This window comes from Phyllobates terribilis, unplaced genomic scaffold, assembly GCF_046119375.1.
Source record: "Phyllobates terribilis strain yellow unplaced genomic scaffold, ASM4611937v1 Scaffold_14__1_contigs__length_39327217, whole genome shotgun sequence".
NCBI lineage: Eukaryota > Metazoa > Chordata > Amphibia > Anura > Dendrobatidae > Phyllobates > Phyllobates terribilis.
The window spans coordinates 22293688-22312408 of record NW_027362774.1 but is presented as its reverse complement, the minus strand read 5'-3'; the positions used below and the strand labels follow the sequence as shown (position 1 = coordinate 22312408).

Below are 18721 nucleotides of genomic sequence, written 5' to 3'. Positions count from 1 at the left end.
CACCTCTAGATGCTGAAGTGAAAAGACTCCGGAGAACTCTGTCATTTAACTCTTTAATTGACACCCGTGTGGACCCATGTAAACCCATTTTTAAAGAGTAACTGCACTTTTTTAAGCATTCCCACCTCGCTGCTCCAAAGTATCCACTTCTATTGTTTCCATCACGCGCCGTACATCATTCACGTGACTGTTGCAGACAGTCACTTGTCACGTGAATGACGTACGGCACGTGATTACCACAAGGGACCCAATAGAGATGTCCAGAGAGTGCAAGACCTCGCACCTCTGATGATCTTGACTTCTCCTGTGCGCACGTTGGCTTCTGCCCTGTGTAGGCGTCAATCATTCAGTCAATCGTTGGCTTCTCTACAGAATGTTACATCCTACAGGCAAACAGGAGGCTCCCACCCTGCAGTAACCTTATTTAATGGGTAACGAGGACAATCCGCTGCCAGAAAATCCTCTTCTGAAAGAAATATTTGGCTACCAATTAACATAGTTATACTAATTAATACTAAATAACGTATCCTGGAGGGGAGTCGTATATTGCGGGGCAGGACGGGACAGGTCGGTATACGCCTGCAGAGTCAGTGCACGATTCTTGTTTCATAAAAGTCTTTTGAACAAAGCTTAATCCTAATAAAAAGTGAATACCTGCAGTCTAGATGTTCGGTAGCGCTCTCCTAGAGAGGTTCACGACAACACCGTGCATGAAGCAAATCGTGTTCACTGGTATCTGTAGATGAAAAAGCAATTGTAACGTACAAGGACGGTCGGGTCCAGCTGAGACTTTCAGCTCTGGCCTTTAGGGATCCATGACGTCTGTGTGCCCTGATGAAACACATGACTTTACTATATACTTTATACACCTTCCCAAGTCGGAAGGAATTGTATGTTGCATTCTCAGGAGCACAGAAGGATCTAGCTGTAATATACATCAGGGATCGGAGATAATTCCAGTGCTGCCCGTTCACCCCATTAGATGCCACAATCAGTAGCAGACATGGCATCTAAGCAGTTAAAACAAATCTCCCAAGATTCGTTTTGGGCAGATTCAGCCTGAATCGAAAATCCATTTATTATTCTCTGATACACAGGATCAGAAAAGAGTTAAAAAAAAATAATTATACACACTCGCCCCTCACTTATCCTGCCGCCGTCGCCGCTCCCGGTCTAGTCCTCCTCTTCCGTTCGGTAAGTCTTCTCTTCTTCAGTCTTCCGGCGTTCTCTTGGTCTCGTGTTCACGGTGGGTCCTACATAGGTCACTGACCTGTGCCCCTCTATCATCACATCAAGACCCATGTGTCATGTCATCATTTTGGTGGATGTGTGCACATAGAGTCCTTAAAAATTCAGAATTTAGCAATCCAAGTTTTTGGCAAAAATTCATAAATTTGATTTGTAAGCTTAGAAGCAATGTATTCGAGGGGGATTTCTTTGGCTACTATGTAGGCTAGCTTCTAAAAGTAGGATTTTGGATGGTAATTGTAGCAGACAGCTGCTTCTATTTCAGTACGGAGGGTAAAGGAATATTTGCCTCTTTCCTTCCGTAGGTGCGCATAGAAGACGACATCGCCGTCACCGCCAACGGCATGGAATTACTGACCTGCGTTCCTCGGACCGTGGACGAGATCGAAGCTTTCATGGCAAACTCCAAGGACCCGGGCAAAGCTTTCAGCAAGGTGGTTTCCAGCCAGGAGATGTGAGCGATTTCCGGGAAAACCTCCGCCACCAGATTATTCCTCGTGCCTTTTTTGTTGATAAACTTTTGTAATCTGCAAGAAATAATCATTTTCTATTTAGCAAATCACTAAGTGAAAAAAAAAAAAAAAAAGCAAAACGCCACAATTCCAATCCTGTTTCTAATAATTCTGCTTTTTGTAGAGATTGAACAATCAATAATGTGAAGTACAACGAGCCGCAGTGTTCGCTAAGTGGATGCAGTTTCTTGGCGGAACAGTTTGGGAATCTTGGCAATTCGTCCATGTTATTGCTTCTCAGATATATTAACATATCGGTTACCAAATAAATGCATTTAAACAATACGAGAATATGGAAGGGGCTCCGTTGGTTTTTTTCCTTATAGATTCAGTTTTTGTCTATTACCCTGGAGGAAAAAAAGAACAGAAAAATGCTCCCTGACAGATCTGACTTCTCCGCTGCGAGTTCCAGACCTGACGCGGAGCCATAATGTTTGTTGGACGCAGACACAGGACACAGGATTCAGCCTCGGTCTCTGCGGCGTTGTAGTCAGAGAGCCAAACGTGGCACATAAAGAGCCACTCCGCCCAGAATTACCGTTACCGCTGCACCATGAGTAGGGGGGGATGTTACAGGGGGTCTCCAGATAAATGCTCAAGCTTATTAATATGGAGGTGATCATACACCTTAGATAACGGGTATCCGACTGTCGTTCCTCCATACACAGGCATTTGTTCTCTAAAGGGAGAGGATACGACTTTTCTGCCGATAATTTGGTGGCGGCTCATCTATCTAAAAAAAAACCAGGCATGTTAAAATCCAATATGCCTGATCTTTCTTTATAAGGACATCTACCATCAGGATTCCCCCATAAATATTATAAAGGGTTATTCACAGCTCAGTAGGAGATCATTAGAAAATGCCAATGGAGCCAACTGCAGTTTATACCCAACTTAAAGGGTTATTCCCATGGTCATAAATGGGGTCTTGTCGGATAGTTCTTGTAAATACAAGCGATTTTGCAATTTACTGCTTATTACAATTCTCAGCCGTTCTTGAGATAGTAACACTTTTCTTTTGTTTACAGCCTGTTGCCTAGGAGACCGACCACTGGTGCTAGACAGCCGAACACTCACAATGCTTACAAGCTCTTTTATATTGAGCTTGAGAGCACTGTTGTTTTGAAGCTGATCAGGATCGCTGGAGCGTGTTGTTACCCCCTAATCCCTGCCAGCTTCAGCGCAGAGCTTACAACCTACACAGCAGCGGTGGGCGGTCTCCTAGGCAACCAGCTGTAAACAACAAAAGAAAAGTGTTACTATCTCAAGAACGGCGACAGATCTTAATAAGTAGTAAATTGCACGAGTGCTCATTATCCCGACAATATCCATCTATGAGGATGGGAATAAGGCTTTAATGATCTCTGGGGGTCCGACTTATGGGAATGAAGGGGCTGCAGCATTGCTTTAGCCATCTTTTGTTTCTCCCAGCACTGCGGTGCTCCTGGCCACCCACCTGTACATGGAAAGTCATTCTCTGGAGGACCCCCCAGCAATCAAGGTGAAAGTGGCAATACTGCTTGGAAAGTCATTAATGGCCATAAATAAATCTTCCATTGCTCACACCCTCCTTCCGCTTATTCTGTGCCTTTACACACCCTCCCTATATCACACGTGTCGCAGATAGTGTATAAACCAGTTACTACTCACAACTTTCCAGAAAATGTTGCCCACTACACATTGGGGAAGGCCGATTGCGACAGATTTGTTGCAGAAATCTACAGGACCTAAAGTCTGATCCATTTGTCTGAAGATTTTGTTGGTCAGCCCCATTAATCACGGTGGCACCCACTTTGAGTGATCTCGCACTGCTCATTACTAAACGATCAATCGTACAAGTGAGAGACATTGCCTTCTTTCTTCACTTATAAGCGACTTCTTCCTCAATTTCGCATTGATTCTGAAAAACTGCTCGGCTCTTTCCTTCATAAATCAAAACTGATGGCCATTTCACTTAGGGATCAGATTACAGCTTCTTACTAATGTCTATTGAGGGGGGGGGGGGCGAGAGAGGCACAGACACTAGACAAGTGGTGTGCTACTTTCTATTGTGTTTACCTCACCCCAGTGCTGGATTCACAGCTACACTGCTCAGAACTTCACTCCTCCAGTGCTGGATTCACAGCTACACTGCTCAGGACCTTACTCCTCCAGTGCTGGATTCACAACTACACTGCTCAGTACCTCACTCCTCCAGTCTTGGATTCACAGCTGCACTGCTCAGAACCTCACTCCTCCAGTGCTGGATTCACAGCTACACTGCTCAGAACCTCACTCCACCAGTGCTGGATTCACAGCTGCACTGCTCAGTACCTCACTCCTCCAGTGCTGGATTCACAACTACACTGCTCAGTACCTCACTCCTCCAGTGCTGGATTCACAACTACGCTGCTCAGTACCTCACTCTTCCAGGTCTGGATTCACAGCTGCACTGCTCAGTACCTCACTCCTCCAGTGCTGGATTCACAGCTGCACTGCTCAGAACCTCACTCCTCCAGTGCTGGATTCACAGCTGCACTGCTCAGTACCTCACTCCTCCAGTGCTGGATTCACAGCTGCACTGCTCAGAACCTCACTCCTCCAGTGCTGGATTCACAGCTGCACTGCTCAGAACCTCACTCCTCCAGTGCTGGATTCACAGCTGCACTGCTCAGAACCTCACTCCTCCAGTGCTGGATTCACAACTACGCTGCTCAGAACCTCACTCCTCCAGTGCTGGATTCACAACTACGCTGCTCAGTACCGCACTCCTCCAGTGCTGGATTCACAGCTACACTGCTCAGAACCTCACTCTTCCAGTGCTGGATTCACAGCTGCACTGCTCAGTACCTCACTCCTCCAGTGCTGGATTCACAGCTGCACTGCTCAGTACCTCACTCCTCCAGTGCTGGATTCACAGCTACACTGCTCAGTACTGCTGTCTAATGTAATCGCTGCTGTGGAGCATGTGCTACATAGGGATAGGAGATTAAGAATCCCTCATGTCTGTGTGTGCTGTGTATGGGAGACATCATAGCCGCTAATCTATACCCATAATACAAAATCTGAATTAAAAATCCACCATGTGAGAAAATACCTTATAGCTATATCATTAATAGGTTTCATACTCCTCTCTCGTTATCCCGGCTCCTTCCATAGCTTTAGTTTCTGCTTCTTGACCCTTAAATCTTTACTTTTCAGAGGGGATGATGTTTTAATATGTTCTACATGGCAAACATTCACAGAAGACTTTGGCAGACTGGCGTTTCCACACGGACCCCCCATGACTGGGGCTATTCAGCTTTATTACATAACCCCAATAATAAATTCAACCCAACTGAGCGAAAACATGAAAAATAAAACCGCATTGTCCGCAAATGAATTTTCCAGTTTCCTACAAATAGACACATTCTCTGGAAGCCCCGAATACTCCACAATCATTGCTGAATTCTCCGAGACCTCTCATTACAGAGTATGGCCGCCCACCGACATCCTGAGCCCAAAAGTGTTATCTCTTGAGGAAGATTGTTGCTTTGAAAACGGAAAAAAAAAAAACTTTTTAAGTAGTTTATTGGCAGGACATTTGCTGATTGCAGCAGAAATGGCCGGATTGGACGGCAGGGAGCCAGCAACACACACACCTCCATTAAGTCTGACCAGATCACACAGGACTATCTAAGCTGCGGAGAACCACAAGGATGGTCAAAGGTTACCTCTGTCCTGAACACACAGATTATATCAGAGGACTCTACCCACAGCCAAAAACTGGTTTACACTTGTAGACATCCACACGTCTTCTCTAAGCTTTAGTTACTTGCTCAGAAGTTGTATTCAGAACATTAAACTGTCTATAAGTGAATCATCTTATTTATCAGGTATCCCTCAGGACCACCAAAGTTCAGAATGCGCTGCCAAAATCAAGCTTTATATAGTGCTCACTGAAATGAACACACTGATGTGTAGGGGTCCTCCAAAGAAAGAGACAGGTCCTCCTGATGCATAGAGACTGGCGTTCTGCACAGTAGTCTTGATGAAGGTCTCGCCGGAGTAAAATGCACCAAATTCATTAAGATGCATGCAAAAATGTTTGCAAAAATTTTTTGACAAAACTGGGCCACAGACTATAGGAGCTTCTAGAACCAGAACTAGCTCCGATCCCAGCACTTTAAATCTTCATGCGTCATTGTCAATAGTGACAGCAACATGTGAGTAGATTGACAGAGGGAGATTGCTCCTTCTGTCGGTCCATCACTCCCCCAAGAGAGCCAGCCTGTGATGGGTTACTATGTTAACTGGAAGCCTAAGGCCATGGCCCCAACTATCAGTATTCGGTCAGTATTTTTTCTCAGGAGTGGGAGACAAAACCCGGTGAGGAACAATCAGAGAAAAGGTATAATAGAAACAAGTCACCAATTTTGCATTTATCACCCACTCCTGGTTTTGGCTCCCACTCCTGAGAAAAAATGCTGACCGAATACTGATAGTGGGGCCGTGGCCTAACATTGACTCTCGTGTCTGCCACATACCTCAGCCTATTGGATCCATATGGAGGCAGGGTCTAACAGGCTACCTTTCAGTCAAACGCTGACATGCTAGGCAAAATGCACTGAACTTTTCAAGTCCCCTTGTAGATTAATAAGTATTGTAAAGCAAATAAAAATCCAAGGTTTAATAATTAAAAAACATGGTTTATGTCTGGGGGGGGGGGGGGGAACAATCCTGCAAAAACGACGCATTTGATGTTTCCGCATTCGTATCGGCACATACTATGCAACTATATCATTATTCATCCCGCACGGTGAAAGCTGTAACAAAAAACTATAATACAAACCATGTCATAGTAGCTGTTTTAGTTCATCTCCTCTCCGAAAAAATTAATTAAAAAGTGATCACAAAGTTGTACCGTATATATCCCAAAATTGTGCCAATAAAAACTACAGATAATGATACAAAAATTACTCTGTAAGAGAGAAAAATTAAAAAGTTTAGGGCTCTCAGAATATGACGATCAGAAAAAAATAAAAAGATTATTTTCTTAAGTGATTTTCTTGTGATGAACAAGAAAATAAATAAAAAAAAAAATTTCAGATCTACATTTTTTTTCCTTTCTGCCTAGTACAAAAGAAAAAAAAATAAGCCGCTGGTAGAAAATTGCAAAACTTCCAAAAACACGTTTTTTTTTTTTCTCAATGTCCATAATTATCGTATACGAGTGATAAAACTACAGAAATTAAAAAAAAAAAGTTTAAATAGGTTACATGTACCCAAAAATCACGGCCAAATACTACCCCCCCCCCCCCTAAAAAAAACAACCTCTTATACGACTACGTTGCCCAAAAAAAAAAGTGTTGACTCCTGGAACGTGACAATAACATGCAGTAATGGACGTCACCTGACCACAGCTGGGTGGGCGCTGGTGACATCCAGGCAGCCTGTGACGTTGATGACTTGGTCTTTGTTCTCTTGGGACATCTTGTAACCACTCTGTCAATCCTAGGATCTGACAAGAGTACAAGCGAAGAATAAAGAGATAACGCTGAGATTTTAGCGACATGGATCCATCACTAATAATAAGATAACATCCAAGACAAGATTTCTCTAGTAAAGTCTCCAACAACCATTCTAATTCCTAAGGCATGGCGTATAAGTCTCCTCACACTGTCATGCCAGGCCTGGCTTGTCACTCTTCACAAGAAGAAACATTACCTCTTAGATCTACCTCCTAAGGGGAAATTATTTTCAAAAAAATTTCAGAAAACCACAATGGAATGGCAGCAATTCAGTCGAAGAAGAGAAATGATGGGTTCACACGGTATGATCCAGACAATCGGCTGTATACAAACTGATGGGCGGTCGATTCCAGGTCAGTTTGCAGAAGCGGACAGACATTCTATGCACAACGGAGTCATCGTTGATGGTCATTCTGCCCCCCATAGAATATCATGGTATCGGCAGCACATCACCTATTTACATGGGGCGATAAATGGGTAAATAAATGATCAAATTAAAAATCCTTCCATTCCTAAAAATGACGAGGATTTTTCATAAGCGGTAAAATGCAATGGCAAATGTATCGCACCCAAAGAATAAGCTCATTTGTCGGGTGTCTGCCAGCCTGTTTATAAAGGTCAGTAATCAAGTAAAATTACTTTTAGATCATCTACGAGATCTACATAAATTTATACAAAACCAGTGAGACCGAACTTCCGGCACCTTAAGGATTCCTCCCTCTGTCACACAAGGTGTGGGAAACACTTAGTGCAACACAAAGGGAAGAGGGAAAGGGGGGAAGTGGAGACCTCCTAGGTTGATCTAGCGTCACCCTGTCTCCCCTAACGTACCTGTATTGGCTCTTCACCAATCGCCGCACGCGTGCCTCGCCCTGGCGCGTGGCTAAGGCTAGGGAAGGGAGGAGATGAGCACTGGTCGGTCTCCACTAAACACTACAGGGGTGGACAAACGGGGAAATTGCTTAGCTTTAGACAAGCTCCAGACAAATATGCACACATTCTCAAGCTCCAGAGAGGACTAAGTACTTCTCTTGCTAAAGCTTTCACAAGTAGTAATGAATATCTCCGGCACCTCCCTCTGAAACACAGCAGGTATTTATACACCCAGGCAGGGTGTTAATTAGCCAGAGGAAGGTAGCCGCTGGGTCCTAGAGACAGCCTCTAAGAAGATGTCTGTAATGCCAAATGTAGAGATCTCCTGCAACCAACTGCAGGGCGACTGTCTGTCACTTCTGACACACCTGTGACACTCTGGCAGCGGCTGAGGTAGGTACAGGTACAAAGTAGCTTGGTGCAAAACTTGATAGATTAATTAAAGTCCATGAATCTTCACAGAAAAGAAAACAGCCTTTCCTTGGCATGGGGGTAAAAATAAAACAGTCAACTGTACACCAGACACGGGCTCACCCGTTTAAAGCACAGTAACTTCTGGTCAGTCTCTCCCAATAGACTGCCCAGTATAACAGGTCTTTTCCGCCTTCCACACAGACACTTAATGAGGCAGCTGAACTGCCTTAAGTAGCCCATTCAGAGTCCTTGAACTGGAGGTAAGGGAGCGGTCAGTCCCACTCAACTCTTTGGCCGTTCCTAAAACCTGGACCCATTAAAAAAACTCCTCTTAACCCTATAAGTGCTGGAGCCCGCTTCTCCTGATCTTACATCGCCGAGGCTTGCCACCTCGGTGACACATACCTCCTGTCCCGGACCTGTCTAGCTGCCACCTTACCGAATGGACACACATTGTGGCTGCCGCATGATTGTAGCATCCACTGGCGGCATGATTTTGCCAGTAAAACATAGTTGTCACTTTCATAATCGTGTGGCTGTCGGCCACTACATTTCGGTGTGGTTTCAATAGAAGAATAAAAGGACATATTCACTGGAACAGAAGGCTAAAATTGTCCAAACACATCATGTAAAACACATCCTCTGGACTCCCCCCTCCCCAGCAGAATGGGTTTGGAGAGGGATAAGATACGTTGGATGTTCTCTAGAATGAGATGAGCCATTGCTGGAAGGTCTTATTCGTGTCTCTCTATTGAAATAAAGATGTATTCTCGGCCAACTACTGAATGTCCACTGCATCCGACCAGCTCAGCGCTGCTACCTGTGTATGAGGCTGCAGAACATGTGGAAATGCCTCCATGACAGTGCCTCACCTTCCACATAGCAATCCAAGTCATCGTCACTGCCCGATCACTACAACACCTTGGTTACAATTTAATAGATTACTGAAATCCTACAGACACAAAATAAAGTCATTATTATTTGTTGCTGTTGGTGGCGACTCGTCTGAGGCAAGTTACAAGGTGCTGGCTGAGATCTTCTGCAAAAGGAGAATATTTTAACACACTTTTTCCAAAAAGTTTTCTATAGCTTTATATTTTCTAAAGTTTCCTAAAGTCCTTATTCCCGGGATCCCCACTGATTAGCAGAATTAAGGCCCCCATAGACAGACTAATGTTGGCCGAACCGACCATACCGGCTGACATTAATGTGTATGGGGGCACCGGCCGACTGATCATCTGGCGAGATGTCGATGGGGCATGTTAGATTTCGGACTACTGATTGCTTTGTTCTCCGAGAGATAAGCCGCCGTCAAGAGATGTCCGTTGGAGGCTTTATCATAGAGAACAGAGGAGAAAAGGCAGAGATGGCTGCCGGCCGAAGTATCGTTCAGCAGACAGCTATCTAATGTGTATGGCCGGATTTTCGCTTTTTCCCACGTGCAAAAACACTACTGAAAAATGCAGCAAGAAAATAAAGCGACTCTCTGTTTTGGTAAATGTATAAGCTGATGGTTGTAATGTGCAGGTATTTTAATGCCTGAGAAGTGAATGATTATTAGATATTCTATGTTCTAGAAGAGGACTCTGTGATGTGCGCAGTTCACATGAGGACTTATCTGATAGCAGACCAAGATAAACATTCCTACAGGTGTTGTGTCCTTTGGGCCATGTCTACCGAGGATAATGTGACTGCGCCACCAGGTACGGTGGAGGTGGGCCTTCATGAACTGTTAAAAGACCAAGGACTCATCAAAATGGTCAGGTAATAGAAGAGATATAATATCTGTATATAAAAAGTCAAAAAAAGAAAGAAGAGTCAAAAGTAAGAAAGCAAACATGGGGGAAGAGATTCAGGTCGACTACATAAGAACTTAAAATAACTCTTAAGGAAACTGGTTCCAGTGGATTTGTACTTGACGCTCACTTGTACTCTGAAGGTTATCAGGCACTAAGAATTGTCTATAAGTCGCTAAACTTTCCCACTATGTTATATGTAGGGATGTGCCAACTCAACATCTGATCTCCTTTTTGTTCGTAGGGGATATAAGCTGCCATCAGAGATGCTTTGCAGACACTTACTGCCCTGCTCCTGTGACGCCTCTACTCGAAAGCCCCTTTTTACCCTGGGAGATGGGGGATTCGGAGTCGGGTCCTGTGATGGAGAGTTGGGGTGCAGCCGTGGACCGGACCCGCTCCGTGCCCAGGGCCGTCACAATTAAAAGGATAGTGTGGGCTTATTCGGGTTGAGTAGCTGATTTAGACTACGCCACCTGTGGCACCTGGTGAAGGCCACCAGCGCTGCTGCAGTCCGCCGAGGCAGGGTGGTATGGCGGCCATCGTTGTTACTACTCCCCACAGGCGGAGCAAGGCCTCAGGGCAGAGAGGCAGGATGGAGGGGGGGAGTAGTAGTAAAGGTCCGACAACCTCCGAGTAAGTCCAGTGTTCGATCAGGACCCCGCACCAGAGTGTTCCTAAACTACAGACCGAGTCCTTTCCTGTCTGTGTGTGTGTAGATAGGCCGGGTCTCCCTCTGAACTTCACTCAGAAAAAAGGCACGGGTGGCAGCTCCGCTCCTTCCGTTACCCGGTGGGATCCTCAGGGCCTACCGGGCTTTCCCGACCAGGACGTGGAGTAGCAAGGTTGGGTGTCAGGGGCCGGTACCCCTCTTGCAGCCGGACTCCCTCTGAATATATCAGGCTAGCGAGGACAGGTGGCGTACACCACTCCGTCTGCATCCTCCCCGGGATCCATTTGCGGTGGAGCTACACTCTTAAGCTCCGGGCCTTCTTGGTCATGGTCCTTGACCGGGCTGAGACGTTCATCTTCTGCAGCCTGCCCCTCGACCCAAAGCCAAGGTACGAGGGCCGTGCCTCCATCCTCTGCAGGTCCACACAGGATCCACACTCAGGGTGGGAGATCACAGTGCTTCACAGTTCAAAGACAGTCAAAAGAACCCAAGGACCAAAATGGCTTTGTATTAAATATGAAATTTAAAGTGTCACTAAAATGTGAGTCCTCCACCCTCACCCACTAAATGGTTCCCCTATCTCATGGTTCCCCTATCTCTTGGTTCCCCAGTCTCCCGATTCCAGTAGGGGCAGCACCTAGCGCATTCTAACCCCCTCTGGTGGAGAAGTGTGGTGTTGGATGTGGAGGTTGGGTCCTGACCATCACACTGTTCTTACCTCAGAGGAGGAACACTACACTCCACTACAGAAGTGCAGCATCCCTGTGGCGGTCGAACCCTCAGGGGCACCACATCCCCATTGAAAATGCGGGCACGCTCAGCCGAACTGAGTGCATATCTGTATGTAGGGGTTGGAAGAACGACAGCTATTGGACGTGTACAGATTGCTTTATTCTTAGGTCTCTCCATTTGCAAACACCTTGTTAATCTGTTACGTTCATCAGCCAGAGATACTACTCTCCAAAACTTTTTTTTTTCGGAAATACCCTTTTCATAGAGAAAAATAACTGGGTCTCTAGTGCCGGCTATTGGAAGCAGCAAGTCAATATTAACGCTTTAAAGTGCCATGATCATGACTTGGGATATACAGCCAAACCAGAACCTACATTTGCTGGTAAATTGAAAATGTTTGGGTGCTTTCCCCTCATCAGTGCAAAGTAGGGGAACAGATTTGGATGGGCGAGAGGCCAGGGGATCTAAACCACAGGTCGGGAATCTTTTTTCTTCCAAAGGCCATTTGGATATTTATAACATCATTCATGGGTTGAACAAAATTATCAAACTTCAAAATTATCTTACTAGATTTGATCAAATATTTTTATATTATATATTATTATAGACCCTAATGTGATGGTGGAGCTGCTTCTTTTTGGTGAGATGTGTGATGTTATGTCGTATGGATGATGTTGCTACTCACAACTGCTTTTCCAGGTTGGCATCAGTCTGGAGCACAGAAAAACTTGCAAAATCGACAGGGTATCAAATACTTATTTTCCCCACTGTACATCACCAAGGAGACACTGGGACTGCTGTAAATACATCACATTGGAGAATCAGAGACTTGCTCTATATACATCATATAGGAGACACCAACACTGCTGTACACATCAAATAGGAGACACCGAGACTGCTGTATATACAACACATAAAAACCACTGAGACCGCTGTATATACATCACATAGGAGACACCGAGACTGCTCTATATACATCACATAGGAGACACCGAGACTGCTCTATATACATCACATAGGAGACACCAAGACTGCTGTAGCGTCGGCGTCCCTGCCCTCTGCTAGGCAGGGACGCTGTTCCCCTCACCTCTCTGCTCCGAGCCCGGCGTCCTCCTCCCGCTCTGCTGGCAGCGCGCGCTCCTTCCCGGCCACTGTGCTTAGGGCGCGCGCGCTCCCTCCCTCTTAAAGGGGCCGCGCGCGCCGTCCTAAGGAGTCCCCGGCCAATGGCCGGAGGACTTCACCATATATAAGGCACCTCCTCCAAAATGGAGGTGCCCGAGCAATGTTGTTGCACTGTTCACTACTCTGCTTCAGCCCTCAGGTCCCGTTGCCAGTTACCTGCCTGATTCCTGCCAGTTTGCTGTCTGTTTCCTGCCTGATATTCCTGCTACCTGCTTGCTAGCCTGAGGTCCGACGGTCTGCCTTCCTACTCCTGTCAGTCTGTCTATGGACCAGCTTGGCCGCTCACCTGGGAGCGCACATCTGCTACCTGCCTGCTAGCCTTCCTGGAGGCTCCGCCGTCACGTGCTGTGACCACCTGCTATTCCAGAGACTCCTGCCCGCTCACCTGGGAGCGCTCCTCCGCTACCTGCCTGCTTGCCTACCTGGAGGCTCCGCCGTCACGTGCTGTGACCACCTGCTATTCCAGAGACTCTTGCCCGCTCACCTGGGAGCGCTCATCTGCTACCTGTCTGTTGGACTTCCTGGAGGCTCCGCCGTCACATGCTGTGACCACCCGATTATCCAGAGACTCTCGCCTGCTCACCTGGGAGCTCACGTCTATCATCTGCCGCCACAGGTCGTACCAATCATTTACCCAGAGACTGCCCCGGTCACCTGCCGTGACCTCCTGCCCGCTCATCCAGAGACTGCCCCGGTCACTTGCCGTGACCTCCTGCCCGTTCATCCAGAGACTGCCCCGGTCACTTGCTGTGACCTCCTGCCCGTTCATCCAGAGACTGCCCCGGTCACTTGCCGTGACCTCCTGTCCGTTCTTTCAGAGACTGTCCCAGTCACCTGCTGTGACTGCCTGCCCGTCTACCCTGGTCGCCACCCGCTCCCTTACAAGGACCGCCCCCTTGTATAGTAGCTCAGAGGTTCCGCCTCCCAGACCCATTACAACTGCTTTATATACAAAACACAGGAGACACCAAGACTGCTTTATATGCAAAACATAGGAGACACCGAGATTGCTGTATACACTGATGAGTAAAAGGGTGACAATGTTTTGAACGTTTGACTTTCAGGCTCCATAGCACACTATCCACTACTGTTTTGAAAGTGAGACTCACATCATTTTATAGACAATCATCTTGGCTATATCATACATAAATTTGACTTGCAACTATTTAGCATATGATTAGTTATGCAGATCCTTGTCATGTCACTGCATTGTTACTGTTTCGCTTCTGGTGGTGTAAAAATCTTTTTCTTCCTGTATACTACAAATTACACCCTGTTCTCACATCCCCTAATAGCTCAGTGTGTTATCTGGTAGATTCACAAGTGAAAGGTTACTGGTTCAAATTGAGGAGCCGCCATGATGAAGATTTCCCAAGAAAAGAGAAACAGAACCATCCAGCTTATCAATAGCGGACTCTCGGCCAAGAAAATTGCCAAACTGCATCATGTGAGTGCCATGACAGCTGGAAGAATACGAAATGAAGTCCGTCCATTCAAAAGCCAAGAGGTGGATGTCCAGGGAAAATATCAGAATGAATATGTCGGCTCATCACAAGGTCTATCAGTTGTGGAGCAACAAACACGGCAGTGGAGGTGATTCTTATGCTTCGTAATAGTGAGATCACAGTCGTATATGCAAGCACTGTGTGACACACGTTACACAAGTCTGGAATGGTGGCCTGAAAAAAGGTGAAGAAGCCTCAACTCCTATATAGTCATAAGAAGCGTCGGCTCTAGTTTTCAAAAATGTACGAAAAGTGGACAGTAGAAGATTGGAAATGGGTGATTTGGAGCAATGAGACGAAAGTCAATAGACTATGATCTGATGGGTGCAAATGGGTCTGGAAGAAACAAGGGAAAAAAGGGGCTAACAGATCGAGAAATTTAAGACTCTGTTAAGTTTGGTGGAGGAAGCCTGATAATGGCCAAAGACGTTGGATACTTGACCAGGATCGATGGTGTACTCAATGCTGTGCTATTTGTGAGTATCCTACAAGACTTTGTATACTCGATGACTATGGGTATGAAAAGGACGACATAGTGTTTCAGCAGGACTAGACCCGAAGCATATGTCAAGATTGGCGAAGAAATGGTTCAATGACAATGAAGAAGAGGTGCTGGATTGGCCCTACAGTCCCCAGACCTCAACCCAATCAAACACTTGTGGGTAGAGTTGAAGGAAAAGCTGTATACATACTCAAGTAAGTCAACCAGTATGCACCAACTTTGGGAAAGTGTAGAATCTGATCGTGAGCATGCCCAGAAGGATTCAGAAGGTAGATTTACAAAATACTAACAAAATAATAAAAAGTAAAATTTAGATTTTTAGGAGCAAAACAGTAACAGTGCAGTGACATGACAATAATCTGCATTATTAATTATATGCTAAATAGTTTGAAGCCAAATTTATGTATGAGATAGCCAAAATGATTGTCTATAAAATGATGGTAGTCTCACGTTCGAAGCAGTAGATGAGGGTAAGATATGGAGCCTGAAAGTTAAAAGTGCAAAATATTGTTACCCTTTCGCTTGTAAATGTATACATCACATAGGAGACATCGAGACTGCTGTCTATGCAACACATAGGAGACACAGAGACTTCTGTATATACAACACATTGTTGTGTTGTCACATTTTGTGTCTTCACCGGTTCAACAGTCTACTATTGTCAGTACTTTTTGTGTTATTGATACCTATTTTTACTAGCCTTAATAAAATATATTTTACATAATTTAGGTTTCTTCATTATTATTTTCTCATTATTGGGGGTATACATGCTCCATGTTCTTCCATTTTTCTAAACATAGGAGACGCTGAGACTGCTGTTTACATTACATAGGAGACATCGATACTTCTGTATATACAACACATAGGAGACACACCGAGACTGCTTTATATTACACATCACATAGTAATATACACAGCAGTCTCGATGTCTCCTATGTGATGTATACAGCAGTCTTGGTGTCTCTTCTTTAATGTATACAGCAGTCTCAGTGTCTCCTATGTGATGTATACAGCACTTTTGGTGTCTCATATGAGATGTATATAGCACTTTCAGTGTCTCCTATGAGACGTATGTACAGCAGTCTCAGTGTCTCCCATGTGATGTATACAGCATTCTCGGTGTCTGTGTTGTATATAAAGCAGTCTCAGTGTCTCCTATATACAGTAGTCTTGGTGTCTCTTAGTAATATACACAGCAGTCTCGGTGTCTCCTACGAAATAGCAACACTACTGTATATACAACACATAGGAGGAGACACAGACTGCTCTATATAATAATATTAATAATGTTTTTATTTATACAGCGCCAACATATTCTGCAGCGCTTTACAATTCAGACAATTTACAGACATTATCGGCACTGTCCCCATTGGGTCCCACAATCTACATTCCAGTATGTCTTTGGAGTGTGGGATGAAACCGGAGAACCCAGGGATATCTTATATCTTATAGTATCTTATAGTAGACACTGAATGCACTGTATTCATCTCATAGGAGACACCAAAAGTGTTGTATAGATCACATAGGAGACACTGAGCCTGATGTTTACATCACATAGGAAACATTGAGACAGCAGTATATACATCATATAGGAGACTTCCTCCGTGAATAGTCTATTTGCATAGTTAATTTCCCAGGTAAGCATTGCATGGCCTATAAATCTTCCTTTGCCAACTTGGCACTCTCTACAAGTAGAAACTTTACTTCTTAAACTTTTTGGAAACATAAGTAAAAAAATCAAGAAAAGAAAAATAAACGAGTGAAAAGCCTTGTATCGTAAAGGTATATAATGAGTGATTGGCTTGACTGAGGAAAGGTAACGTGTCATCGGACGTTGGAGAAAAGTGAAAGCTGGAAGTGAAGGAGTTAATGTTGACTCCTTTTCCTTATTTTCCTTCTTCCACACATTTTTTGGCACCATTTTATACTTCTGAACATGAACAGATGAAGGAAACAAGTCAAACAGGTAACTCAACATTTCCAGAGAATCGAATTGAAGTACATACCCCCCGCCCCTCTCCATTCTTCTCTGCTCACGTAAGAGGCTGAATATAACATATTTTTGATTAGTATACTTTACACGGTGCTGATATAAGATACGGTTCTTGAGAGTAATCTGTTTATTATCTGATTATACAGAGAAGGAGATTATTCACATCGATACTGGTGACACTGGTCAATGGCTAGAGATTGATACCGGACCACGAACTTTGAATAAAATGGCATAATGACAACTCCAAGATGGTGGATGAATAGTTAGCGCATGTGCTCGACCGGGAGTGAACTTGGCTCCATTATTAGTTTAGATGGAAAAGTGCAGCCACTTCTGTACTAAAAGTGAGCAGTAAGCTTTGTTGTGCCCACTCGCAATCGCAGATATGCCCTTCCTACAAACAGATGTGAATTGGTACAATGCCAAATTGTCTAGTTTGCAATGCAAGGAAGATAAAAGGGGTTTCCTTTGCCAATAAAATAGACCCCAAATGCTTGGAGTGAAGTAAAATAAAGCGAGATGGTACTAGCCCTACCTGGCTCCAACGCTGGATCTCCGCAATGGCTTCGGGCTGTGTTTTAGTTACAGTATTAATGTCACAACTACATTGCCCATGACCGCTGCAGGCAATCACTGAGGTCACCAGCTTTGCTGATAAAGATGGCATGAGCCAATGATCTGAATGATTGACTGTAGTCGTGACATTACAACTGCAGCCAAAGCCCAAATATTGGAGCAGTGAAGATCTGGATGATCCAGGGGAGGGTTAGTACCATCTGGCTTTATTTTTTTTAGTTCGCTGCAAGTGTTCGGTGTCCACTTTGATGAAAGTAGAAAATTCCGTTAAAGAAGAAAACGTCACTACAATGATTCTGAGGCTCCTTTTATCTTGCGTTCTTGCCCACGTCGGTGCTTGCATCCAAAAATTGGGATTCAGGCGAATGCGCTCACGGGGCCATTGACTATAATGGTGCCGACAGAGTCATGCATCCGGATGAATTCCGTTTTGCAAGGGGTTCGGATGCAAGCACCGACGGGGCCACTGACCGTGGGCAAGAACGCCATGTGAAAGCACCCTTATTTGATATACCCAGGCCATAAAACCTCTCTAAGATACTGTCAGAAATCCCAAAATGACACGTGCCCATATATCTGATGGAAGGTCTGTGGTTTCTAATCTACTAGCTCCATTTCTGGTAATTAAAGGAGGAATTAACCTGTTCCAGGAATACTCAGGATATTGCAGCGAGTCCAGGAGGATGCAGATCGCACATCACTTATCCAGTAGCCGACATGATAACAGCTGATAGGGGGTCATTACAAATGTGCAAATACTGAGCAAACAATCCTAGTGTCTGCCTCTTCCAGTGATTATACCGGAGATGGCCGTCCACTTCTGAAGGCTGAGCCCGAAGATCATGAAGGATGGCGTATAATTTCAATATCTTGACAAGACTTTGGAGGGTGAATGCGCTCAGTGCTGTCCGTCTTCTGTCTGTTTTTCTACGGACAGCACATACGGTCATGTGAACTTGGCCTTAGAGATATATACAATTTTGGAGGGTCACCTGATACCTGCAGGACAACACGGCCACTTGCTGGGCAAACACAATTACGAGCCGGTCTGGAGTCTCCTGGTAACTGGAAAAATACGATGAGACGATCATGAATCCGCTGATAAGAAGCTGAACATCAGCTCCTATTTACACTGAGCAAACCTCAGATTAAATGAGACCATTGGCGACACCATTTCACCAAGCCTTTGGCTACGACTCATTAATAAGAGTGAGATTATTAAATAT

General features: G+C 45.0%; 1 protein-coding gene and 1 long non-coding RNA gene across 2 annotated transcripts in view; one reads left to right on the top strand and one right to left on the bottom strand.

Annotated features, from left to right (window-relative positions):
* The window catches only part of LOC141175826 (uncharacterized), an 80507-nt gene extending 79768 nt beyond the window's left edge, over positions 1-739 (bottom strand). Inside the window, exon 1 of the long non-coding RNA XR_012253065.1 lies at positions 655-739. This is a non-coding gene — a long non-coding RNA (uncharacterized lncRNA). The remainder of the gene's footprint in view (positions 1-654) is intronic.
* The window catches only part of PEPD (peptidase D), a 289969-nt gene extending 287924 nt beyond the window's left edge, over positions 1-2045 (top strand). The window contains exon 15 of the mRNA XM_073659770.1: positions 1554-2045. Within this exon, the coding sequence (XP_073515871.1) occupies positions 1554-1706 (153 nt within the window). The 3' untranslated portion in view covers positions 1707-2045. The remainder of the gene's footprint in view (positions 1-1553) is intronic.
* Positions 2046-18721: the final 16676 nt, after the last annotated feature.